This window comes from Dicentrarchus labrax, unplaced genomic scaffold (assembly GCF_905237075.1).
Source record: "Dicentrarchus labrax unplaced genomic scaffold, dlabrax2021, whole genome shotgun sequence".
NCBI classification, from domain to species: Eukaryota; Metazoa; Chordata; class Actinopteri; family Moronidae; genus Dicentrarchus; species Dicentrarchus labrax.
The window spans coordinates 5,195,327-5,207,836 of record NW_026136702.1 but is presented as its reverse complement, the minus strand read 5'-3'; the positions used below and the strand labels follow the sequence as shown (position 1 = coordinate 5,207,836).

General features: G+C 41.4%; 1 protein-coding gene across 1 annotated transcript; it reads right to left on the bottom strand.

The window, feature by feature from the left end:
* Positions 1-368: 368 nt before the first annotated feature.
* Positions 369-11,382, bottom strand: LOC127351238 (transmembrane protein 121). The gene is made up of 2 exons (XM_051378566.1): positions 10,335-11,382; positions 369-10,038 (listed from the first exon to the last, which is right to left on the bottom strand). The coding sequence occupies exon 2, from the start codon at positions 9,822-9,824 to the stop codon at positions 8,874-8,876; it is 951 nt and encodes a 316-aa protein (XP_051234526.1). The 5' UTR covers positions 9,825-10,038; positions 10,335-11,382; the 3' UTR covers positions 369-8,873.
* Positions 11,383-12,510: the final 1,128 nt, after the last annotated feature.

The following is a 12,510-nucleotide window of genomic DNA, read 5'->3' as shown; positions in this document are numbered from 1 at the left end:
GTTTTGTGGGCAGAGCTATTATAAAATTAAGCATCACCCAATCTCTAAATGAAACAATGTTGAAATCTTGCCTGCACACTGTGTAGCAGTGGGCCAAGGTGCAACCAGAGGCTTGTGCTTGACCATCTACGATAGATAAATAGTGAAGGAATGGCATTCCAGTTCCAATACACAGATGCAATCACTAAAGATTTTTCTTGTCAACTAGTAGTCGTTAGATAAAGCCAGTAGTCGACTATTCGTGGCTAATATATATATATAATAGATGATGGTTAATATATATATATATATAGATGATAATGGAAAAATCGGAAGGAATTCTGAATGTGTTGGAACAAGAAGCAAGGAGACTGAACATTTAACCTAGTTAATTTATTTAAACAGACTAATAACATTACATAAGTCTCGTTGTTGAAAACACAGAATAAATCACTTCCAACTTGATAAAAACAAACACTTGCAAACGTATTGACACGATGATGATGTATAACATCGACATTTACTTACAAATTAACTTCTACAAATGTACTCTTCTTCCTCCGATTCATGCCTCTCCTGTCCCCGCCTGAACCCGCCGTTTCTCTGTTGGTCTGTCCCACTTCGGTTCTGTGGCTCAGTCCGGCCTTGCTCTTTGGCAGTAGTAGTGTTTAAACTCCCCCTGTTCTTGAGCTCCCAGTCTGGGTACAGACAGCAAATGGGACCGCATGTGCAGCAGTGCTCCAGTAAGTGACTCCCTGTGTTACATGTGAAAAGGTCTGTGTTGCAACAATCCCCTGATACTTTTGCCCAGGTGCACAAGTCCTGAACAGAGTTTGATGTTGTTGTTTTTTTCTGCGACTATCCTACTAATAAAAACTGCCTTGACTAAGACTCTTCCCTAGTAACTAACGATTAAATGGACCCTTGCTTTTTGGGTACTGATATTTTATCAAATGAGGAAAACCAGAAAAAACATGCAAATTAATTTCAGCTGAACCAAGTTTTAAAGCTCATCAAACCTTTTGGCTGTACGGCAGGATACTGAAAGAGAGCGAACCAAACCTAAAGAAGCCTACATAGCAACAAAGCAGACTGGATCCATCCACTCAGGACGATAGACTTGTGGTTATCCTGATTATTAATACACAGCAGCTGTAGGACTGGGGAGCATCTGGACCTGTCTGTCTGTGCCTGTACGAACATGGGGAGTGTGTCAGTGCTCTCTGAAAGAGGTTCTCTGTCTCCTGGCTTTCCCTTTCACACCAAATTCAACCCTAAAACAAAGGGAATAAACACATTCAGTGCGCAAACAGCAGACCAATTCTCACGGTGATTGTCTTGTTATACTACAGCCATTATATGCTATTAATTTTAATTTGAGAATGAAATACGTAAATACTCACACACAGGTTTTTTAAAAATTCAACAAAACACCCATTATCATTTGCTCTATTATTTCTTAAATCCTCTCTACAAATCACAGGCTCCTGGGTGGAAGAGGCATTACATATAATTATGGATTAATTGGTGGGGAGGACTGGCCCGGTGAGGGTTGGAAATCAGGTTTTAACAATTACTGGTTGAACAGAAGCACTAGGCTCAAACAGTCTGAATTACTGCTTTTACTTGATTCCTACCTCATTTTCATTCTCTATAATTCTATGACTTTATGTGGCTTACCAACCCTTTGTAAAAAAAAAAAAAGAAAATCCTGCAGACTATCAAATGAGAAGTGGTCTTTTCATAGTTCGTAGAGTGCAGTGGAAATTATGGGCAAGGAGGTAGAGGTGCAGTCCAATATTCACTGACCTTTTAGATCCGTTTGGTCTTCACCAGCTCATAAGAAAAAAAAATCTGGGTCTTAAGACGAAGCCATCAGTTTGCTTCAGCTGTTTTTTTTGCAGGACAAGTAGCCTATAATTGGCTTATTCTAACTGCTCTGTGGAAACAGCTTGTACAGTTTGATGAGAGCCGTGAGACTCAACCATTAAGTCTACAGCCAGAAAATGAAAAGAACAAATTGACTTGTAGTGCTGCAAAGTGGATGGTTATTATTCACAGCAGAAACTTTCATGTAATAGCATTAAAAACACAGGCGTAACTGACCATTCACTGATGGCGCGTTTACACACGGTGCCAAAACTCTGTGGTGAACGGCACTCAGTACTGTGCTGTGCTGTGTCTCTGTCGTAGGCACTTCAGCTTGCCTGTTGTTCACGGTACGGCTCGTACAGCGTAAGCTCTACCCCCTCAGTTATGTCGCTAAGCCTGTCAAGCTTTCCATTCTGGCATGGCACACATGCAGTTTACAATGAACAGTGTCAGATTTACCACTCAAAATACTTTTTTTAAACAATGGGCCCTCGGTTTCACACAGAGGCAGACAGAAGTAGGCTTCTCATTTATCAGCATTAGTTAGATAGCTAATTAAGCTAACGTTAGCACCATAAGATGGACACAATGGTCATGTTTAATCCCCAAGACCTGAAGGAATATTAATTATGAAATGGCGACAGAAAACATTTTTAAGACACGTTCTTTTTTTTTTTACATTTTGACTTATCAATCACAGTAGGAAAACATGTGTTACTAATTACATTAACAATGGCTCCATTTTAGTGTCAGTAAGCCATGACAGTGAGCCATCATACACAATATCAGAACCCTAAAAGCAGCTAAATGAAATTCAGCCATCATTGATTTTATTATTTACACCTGTGGTTTTCCTTCAGTGACATGTCAAAATGTCGGTGAAAAATGCCTATCTGTAACACATAAGGTTAAGCATTTGCTCTTTCTTATCTATTTATCTTTTGGCCATTTACTGTGTCATCGTTTTTTTTAAAGAGATCAGTGATATTTGTAAGGAAAAAGGTTAACGTCAGTAAAATTCCAATGCACAACATGACACAGTGGACCCATTTGGAATAACAAACATATCCGTCAGCAAAACATTTGCTGACATTTTTAAATGACAGCATGTTTATTAAATTGTGATTCATTCAGAGCACGTGTAATTAGGTTTTCTTCCTGTCTTAAAGGAATAGTTGACATTTTTGACATCTGGTGCTTTCTCACTAGTAATATTCATTCATGCTCACTAAGATTATGTGGACGTGGATTTTTTAGCAGGCTGTCAAACATTTTAAACCAAAAATTAAGGGGAATACATTTTTAGTGTGTTATATCTTAATGCTATTTATCTTGTTAAACAGTTGTAGCTCCTCTCAAAGTCAAATATTCAAGATCACAAGTGACTAACAATTTAACATTTAACCTTTAGTGAGCACATTAACTGATATTTTTAATCATCTGTTGCAAAACACAGTGTCAGTTCTGTTACCCTCCAGTATCCATTGTAAGGGATATCCCACCTCCTCTGTGAGGCTGCATTTAATCTTTCAGGACCCAGCTGAGAACCGCCCCCAACCAAGCATGCATGCTTAGTCATAATTTTCTGTTTGTAGCCACTGCCATGCCAGCAGCATTCTGCGGAAAAATGTATAATGCCAGATTTGCCTCATTAGAATGAAAAATAGCACAGTCACTCCAACACTGGCCGTCATCAACACAAAAACAATATTACAAACGGACTTTTCAGTAAAATCCAGGACATTTTGGGCAGAAATCCATTTGCCTTGGGCTGGTTTGTGGGCATTTAGCACAGGGAAGTCATAGCAACAATGGTGGACAGAGGTATGAAATAACTGCTGTTTCTCTTAAAATCTGCCTGCACTCACCATCTGTTTCATTAATGCCTGTGGTGGTTTTTGTGACGGCAGTTTCCTCAGCCTTGGGCCAGATGCTGTTTCAAGGTAGACAGCTCATCAAAATGAGTGACAGGTGTTATAGAGTGGAATTGACCAACTGCAGGGGGTGGACCTGAAAATACGCTTTCTGCCACAAGGTGAAATGTTGTGCAGCTTTAGCAAAAAAACAAGTTAAACGTGGAATGAAAAATCCCTTCAGTCCAAGTGAATAACAAATGCTTTACAAATATAAATCAAACTACAGCCACAGACACATGTAGTGATCAATGTTTCCTTTAACAATAGGTATTACACAGAGCAAATGTTCTCTCAGATCTTTAGGGACTTGACTAATACCTTTACATATAAATGGGTGCTTGAGAAAAAGCCCTGTAAGCAACAGAGAGAATCATAAACCACCTGAATCTTTTATAGGTCAACACCGCCTGATAGAAAACTCGCAGAATTGCACGGATTTAAATGCTAAATCTCAAGAAACTGCCAACAAGTTTAAATATTGAAACACCTCTCCATAATTCACATTTACATTCGGCACTTCACAGCGCTCTGAGCAACCAGCTCTCATCTCTGACACCTGGGTTCCCTGTTGGGTCGACGGAAAGTTGCTAGCAGTCCAGCAGAGTGACCTGATTATTAGAAAGATCATACTGTAGCTGCGAGTCACAGGCTTGATTCTCCGTCGTGTTCACACTTCACAGCTGCAGTTAATCCTCGCCGAACTGTGCATGAGCAAGATAGTGAGACCTTTCCTGTTACGGGGGCACAGCGAATAGCAACACGCAGATCTCCTCTCATAAAATGCATACATGCATGTCTAAGGGGTATATGTGAGGAAACAGTTTTCTAATTACACTGGCGGTAATTTGGTGATTGAGTGCACCATAAAAAAAGATAAGTTGCACAAGTGTTTTGACTGAGGAATAGATAATTGCGACTGTTCAGCAAAATTGTTCAAGGATGTTAAATGTTGCCCAGAGCTAATGTGCACGTCCTTGGAAAGTGTGTGTACGTACAGTATAGTATGTTTAGTAGGAGTTAGATGAGTCTCTGCAGTATAACTTTCTGACCTTTCTGCGTTTTCCTCATGTGCACAGCATCTGAATTTTAGATTAAAGCATTCATTAGCATGTGAACTGGCCTCTCCACTGTTTGAGAAATGCAGAGATTTAAGTTACAGCATTACAGAGGCGCATTAAATACACCCAGTCCAGCAGCATCGCACACTTTACAGTGCTTCATCTAAAAAAAGAAAAACAACCTGTCGTCATTTGTTTTAAGAGAGTGGTCTTTTTACATCTAAAATCAGTAAAAGCAGACAAGAGAATCAATACATGATGAGCATTAATTTTCTGTACTGGTTTGTTCTCCTCGTGCTGTAACATGTCTTCCATGAAAAATACATTTGTTTCCCGGCTCTGTTGCCATCCAAGACGGCCGAAGGTCGGGCTGTGAATTTACTGCGGCCGTTTGTCTTGCTTGCTTGGCACGGGCCGCTTTGTCAGTGTTAATGTGGTAAGTGTGTAGGTGCATCCAACAGCCTTCCCAGTTTATTAACATTCGAGAGTACAGAGCAAAAAAACATGCTCATCTGGATGAATGCAACATTCATTCAGAATCTGGCAGTGCAGTAAGGGTGATGTGCATTGGGGTGGGAGGGTGTGGGTAGATTGCGTTGGGTGACTGCCCAAAGGCACACTTGTGGCTCCCAGAGGATTGGATCATCTTTTTGTTCTTAAAGCCATTTGGACATGATGGAAACATACTGATATGAACTCTAGTTGTACACTAATTATCAGTGATTGTTGATCAAATGTTGATGAACAGTGATGCCATTTTATATATTTTGCCAGACAAACATCAGATATAGTAATAGACACAGAGCACTGCCTGATGTTCAGCTTATATTTGATTTAACAGACTAAAGAATTAACACACTATAGAGTGAGTAATAGCTTTTAGATTGAGCCAAAATGAGTTCATTACGGCTTCTTCAGCCATCTGGTTTTGGTGTATGACTCTAGAGCATCATCTGGTCGTGCTCATGGCAACAGAGTCATTACAGTTTTGTATTTTTCATTAGTTTTTATTTTTATTTCATTTTTAATTTTTCAGTTCAGTTTATCTTCAGTTAGTTTCCAGAGTGGGTGTTCTCAATTCAGTTTAGTTTTTATTGTTTAAAAATAGTTAAGTTTTAATTAGTTTCAGTATTAGTTTTAGGGTTTTTTATTATGATATAAAGGAGGAATTTGTCAGGGGCAAGACTGAAGTTCAGAATTGGCATTACAATAAAAATACAACACTTTGGGTTTCAATAGAGATATCCACCAATTCCTCCTTATGCTTGTTTTTGGACAAATTTACAAAAAATTAAACAAAAGAAATTTGCTGTATATATATTATTTTTTTTTAGTTAACTATAATAACCTTGCATGGCAACCCACCCAGTATCCAGGAAATGCATTACTTCAAATACAAATGTTTTGCTTATGCCTGTATTCACAATATACGGATAATTATGTTAGACACACCCAACATTTACTGTAAATTGGAGTTGGAATGAATCAGAATGTGCTTTGCAGGGTGTCACAGGGGTTCAGTTGTCACATCACAGCAATGGGGACCTTGGTTTGAATCTTAGCATGAGTTTGCATAATTTCCCATTGCTGCTCTTTTGTTCATGCTCTTTTTGTCCTTACACGGTCAAAATACATGCAGATCATGTGAAGTAGAGACTCACATAATGTGAAACAGTGTGTGCGTGTCTGTTTGCTCTGCAGTGGACTGCTGACCTATCCAGGGTGTTTCTCTGTCCTCCATACATTGTATGCTGGGACAGATGTAAGCCCTTCTTTGATCCTGAATGGAAATCTGTGCTTGTGAATGTACTTACTTATATGTGTAATTAAGCAACAATAGTCATGTTCCTTATATAAACCAACTGCTGCTGGTTTTCTTATCCACATTTCTGCTTTTACCAACAGCTCCATCAGTTAGAATATCGACAACCTACTGCCTGTCATCTCTGCTTTTTGAAAGGGAGCAGATTTATTTTTTATTTTTATACGTAAGAGAGAATGGCCTTGTGGGCCTTCACAAAGTTATTTGTACTTTTGTAAGACAGTATTATGTTCAAACTATATAAAACGTTTTATATTGATGGTAGCACACAATAGAATACTGTTGTTTTCATCAGAATCTTTACATTGTGACCCACACCATTAAAACTGCTATGCAGCCCATCTTTGGAGAAACATTTCCTCATTGTTCATCACACTAACCAAATTCATCATTCAGCACATTCAGTATAGCTCCAAAGGATGGATGTTTTCCTTTCATTGCTATAGTTCTGTAAAAACAATACAATCCAACAGTATATTATAGTGTCTAAATTGCTGATGTTGTAATTTTGCAAGCCACAGACAAATAATGCTAGCTACAGCAGTCTTAATGTGATAGCCTGTTTTGTGCCACAGTAAGTTGCCACCTTTGTGTAGCTGTGCCTTGTACAGAAAATGTGGGACCGGCTTCTGCACTCTCAGGGTTTTAACAAACACGGACAGCCAGTCTGCTTTAAATTATGCAAGCAGTCACTGGTGAGAGAGAGATTATGCAAAGGAAAGTAACCTGAGTACAAGAGGAATATATTGTAAAAAATGTAGTGCATTTTTATTTTTTTTTTACTTTGGCACCTGTGCCTGTATAACTATTTTTTTTTTTTTTTTTTTTTTTTTGCGCTGCATCATATCATACCACCTGACCTCATTGTTCGATTTGTCTTTGCATCTCTGGCTGTGTTAGCAATGGCCCACCCACTAAAAATCCTCCTTCGAGCAAACAGATTTCTCAGTGGCTTTTCTTCTGCTATTGACACTCAGTTTTTATACTAACATGTCTTTGTTACTAAAAAGCAACAAAAAAAAGTCTAGCTCTGATTCAACTGGTGATGATGGAGATAAAAAAGATTGCTCAAGACATAAAGAGATTTGTCGTATTAGAAGATGTGATGTTTTCTTGGCTGTTGTTGTGGATTCACATCACTGGACCAAAGTATCCATTTTGTACTTTTGTGTGAAGAACAAAATGACAGTGCTTACAAAGATCTGCCACTAAGCACAGGCACAGATAGTCACTGAGTGCCTGAGGAGGATATTAAACAGGTTTCCTTATTTGGGAATCATTTATCCATCTGCAGTGTTGCCCCTTGGCTGTGTATTCTGTCCTATGACTACAGCACCATAGTCACCCTTTGCAGTGATCAAAGTGTTCATAACTGCACCAAGAATTTATTTCGCCTCCTTGTTTAAAATAAGCAGCCTGGAATGTAATGATCACTCTCGAGATGAATGACATTGCAAAGGCACCTCTTCAGCAATTAAGTTGTCTCTAATTGTAGATTGAACCGGAGCGAAAAAAAAATCATTGTCTGTTTTCTTTTGTAACCCAGGTTAATTAAAGGACATTTGCTGAATTTTAATTAAAAAGTGAAATATACTCAATTGGTCCAATATCTTTATGAAAGACCCCTTTATAGCGAGTGAAAGAGCAGGAAAACCTTTATCTTGTACACAATACTTTATCAAAGAATCACATATAAAAACACACTTCTTTCAGGAGAAGGCTTTAACGTTATTTCTTATTCTCATTACTTGGATTCTCTCGTTGGTTGCTCCCTCCGACTTTAACACGTTAAAGCCCTTGACTACTAAGAACATTCGAGCAACAGAAATACACACCACAGCACACAGACCTTTAAATTTAAGATTAGAATGCAACACACACAATTCAAAAATATATTCTCTAATCTTGCAGTAGTTGCCTTTTTTTTTCTTTTGTACAATTAGAAAAAATACACAGTTAACTGAATTCATTGGGGGAAATGCTTTAACAAAGTCACAAGTGATACTGTATTTTGCACCATGACAGCTCTGGATACAGCACTGCTCTATCCTCGCTAAGTGTCTGCAGTGTCCTGTGTGCCATTAAGCATCAGCGGAGATCATGATCTCCTGTGTGTTCACATGAGTGTTCACATGCCCTAAAAGGTGTGGAACATTGTGCCCTGCCAGCGTCCTGAGGGTCATATATATTCATATTGACATTTCCAGGATTCACCTCACCATTCTGTCATGTATGTTCACACGTCGTCACCTCTGGTAGGGGCGTCTGGTCTTGCATGACCACTTGAGGAGGGGTGGGGGCAGGGCGAGCGTGGGCTACCGAGTTCTTCTGCAGCTCCACTCCAAAGGCAGGAGAAGCGTTCTGCAACTGTCTCCTGTACTGAACAAAGCTGCAGGTCTTTAGGATGATGGCCAGGATGTTCTTCCCTATCAGGATCCCGGATACCCTGGCATCCCTGTACAGAATCATGTTTCCCCCACGGATGAAGAGGGTGATGATGTTGATGGTGACCAGGCTGAGGATGGGGTAGAGGAGCATCTTGTGGGGCACGATGTTGATGCCCTGCATGCTGATCTCACTCAAGGACACACAGGGCAGCACGAGCAGCAGGATGTAGCAGTAGAAGAACATCAGGCCCTCTGCCCACAAAGGAAGCCCTTTCTTTTGAGGTTCCCACAGGTTGGCTTGGATGTCCAGTATGTCCAGCAAGTCCACAACCACCCAGAAGAGACGATTACGGATCTCCTCGCGCTTCTTGAAGGCGCGAACATACTCCATATGGTCGATAGCAACCAGCACCACAAACAGCACTGGAATGCAAATGGACAGCAGCAACGTCAATGCTTTCCTTGCGAGAGCATCAAGGCTCTTCCTGTCTGCCTTGTAGTTTTGATACACAAAGTAGACCTTGATCTCAAGCACAAAGATGTAAAGGAACCAGAGGATCATGGCATAGCCTCGCTTGGCCGTGCGTACCTCAGCGCCCACCCACACCGCCACGTAACGCAAGACGATTAGGAAGCAGATGTCTCCCACCATCACCATGATGCAGATGCCGATTTTGCGTGGTCCGTGGTTCTGCTCCACCAGGTATGCATCAATCAGCGCCATGCTGCTCATGATCAGAATGGTGGAAAGGCACACGTGGGGCTTGTTGGTGGGAGGTGGAGGTACCATCCTTGCCTGGGAGAGGAGAGGAGGAGGAGGAGGAGGAGTGTTGTTGAAGAGGGAGTGCAGAGGGTGCTCAGTTTGTACAGTGAGGAGGCAGATCAGATAGTGCTGCTAGACAGTGGTGTTCCCCTCCATTGCTTCTGCCTTGGCCAGAATCCAGGATACATTAATAGGATTCACACAGATCACTTCAATCAATCTCCGCTCGTGCCCAAGCCACCTGCCGGGTAGACAGTACCCTTCATTTAGTAAATTATGTTTATTGGCAAATGGTCTGTAAACATATAGGGTCACTATTGTAAAATGTAATAATTATCAGGATGTGTGTGTACCGTTTATACCCTGATAATGATTCATAAAACACAACACAGCAGTTTAACCAGTGAGTTACATTTTCTGCTATTGAAAGAGAAAAAGAAGCCGTTGCGATGTGTTCTCATAGCAGATTCACTTCCGACACCCTTGTTTTCATACAAGCTTAAGCCTTCAGAGATAAAAATCCAGCTGAATACTCACTTGTGTCCCTCTTTGTACTTTATCCTAATGACTGGCAGCGAGCGATCATCCATGAGACTGCACTGAGAGATCACAAAGCCCATCTGTAATCCACAGGAGAAGAGAGGAGAAAACGCACGGGATCCTCTCCTTCTCTGACAGACGTAAATCCACCAGTCATGGATATATTTCTCTCTTATTTCTTTTTTTTCAGGCAAAAGAGAAATCCCAAAATATTGCCGTCATAATCCACTTACAGCTCAGACTGAATCAGAAGGAGGCATCTTAATGGTCACAAAGACCGCTCTCAATTTCTGCAACTAAGAATAGAGGTTATTTTGTGTTGTGCTTAGATAGAGGGCTTAAACTCACCCCAAAAAAGAAAGTTATTCTTAGTGGAAAAATCTCTGCAGTAAGTCCTCCTTAAAAGATCATTTCCTCTCCAGAAGTTTTCCTCTCCATCAGCCACCATCCATGGACAAGAAAATGTAACATTCAGTATCTGTTTTCCTGTGCAAGTTTGTTTGTTTCAGAAGAAGTGGAGTGAGTCTTTTAAATGCAGCGTGTGACTAACTGTCCTTCCCCACTCAGCTGTGTGCATGTGTGTTTCTGTGTGTGCGTGCAGGTTTCAGCTGTCTCCACGCTTCGTTGTCGCTGTAAAATGCTGCCCCCCTGGCGAGATCCTGGGCTGCTGCACCGCTTTCTCTCTCCTGCTCAAGCAGCTTTTGCCAGGGACACCAGGATCAACAGCACCACTGGATTCCCCAGTCTCCACTCTGCATGCTCTGCCAGCACCACCAGCGCTGTGATACTCCAATGATGCCTGCCTCTGCCCGTCTGTGCACTTCTCAGCCCTCTCGGCGAAGTCAGAGAGATGCTCCTCTGGTGTGTTCAGACACACTCCTGGGATTTTTTTTTTCTCTCTCTCACTCTCTCTCGCAGCTACCCTCCTCTTCCTTCTCCCTCTTCTGCTCAAGTAAAGGCACTTGCTGTGTGGAGGTGACGCTCAGCAGACCACAGCTGCAGAGCCAGGGAGAGAGAAAAGAGGTAGAGAGAGAGAGGGAGAGAGAGAGAGACAGAACACTTTTCCAGGGGGTGGAGAAAGGCGGGGAGGGGGGGAGGGAAGACGAGCCAGCCTTTTGCAGCTTAGCTGAATGCACAACTTCTCTCTCACCCTGTTTTTTTTTTTCTTTCACATCCCTCTCTTCTTTTCACATTGTGTCTTGTGCTGATATCCTATTTTTTCGGGCTGTTTCTTTTTTGGCTCCCAGAAAAAACCCTGGTTTTCTTCTTCCTTGAGAAGCCCATTAAGGTGCCATGAATTTTTTTTTTCTCTCCATCGGGTTTGAGGTGCAGAGATGAAAAGTGAGAGGAGAAAAAGGTGGGTGGAGGAGAGGAGATGCTCTCCAGTATAGGATGTAGAAAGCCAGCTTCCCAGCAGGCTGTGTGTCTGCAGTCTGGGGAGACATGGGGACGGAGAGGGGGGGTCGCTGTGGCTCCTCCTGACAGAGAGCCTTTCTATTGATCTACTGACAGAGCAGTGAATCAGGAGCCTGAGATGGGGACTGAGACCAAAAGAGTATGAGGGGTAAGGGGAGGTGGGGAGGTACAGGTGTGGGGGTAGCGAATAAGAAGGGGCGGGGGGACAAGTGACATGATGAGAAGTGAAAAAAAGAGACCAGGGTGGGACTAAATGTCAAGGGATGATTTTTATCCCCTGAGATGTAATAATGCCTGAGATGGGAGATAATGGTCATGAAAAATTTTAAATAAAGGTAGGAAACGGTTGGTGTGTTTGCTCTGTCATGTAGTATGCTAACACCACTAGCTCTGTTTATCCAGCTGGGCCAATTAGCACTAATCCTTCCTCAGAGGAACCAAACTGCTTTCATTACTACAGTATGAAGCCATTTACTGCTCACGTCATGAATTGCCGTTATTGAAGAGTCAAATGTATTGGTTTTCTATGCAGTGTGGCTGCACTTTTCATCCAACTGTGTAATGACAACTAAACATAATTGCAATCAATCATGCACAATTTTTGCAGTCATGAATGGATATGGTTACAGATGTACCAGCTGTGGATCAGCTGACAGTGGCCATCATGGCTGTTTATGACTTCTATCATGCCTTTATCATGGAAGCATATGGAGGCTTCATGTCTGAAAAGTGAAGCCAAGTGAAACAGCCGTTTGCT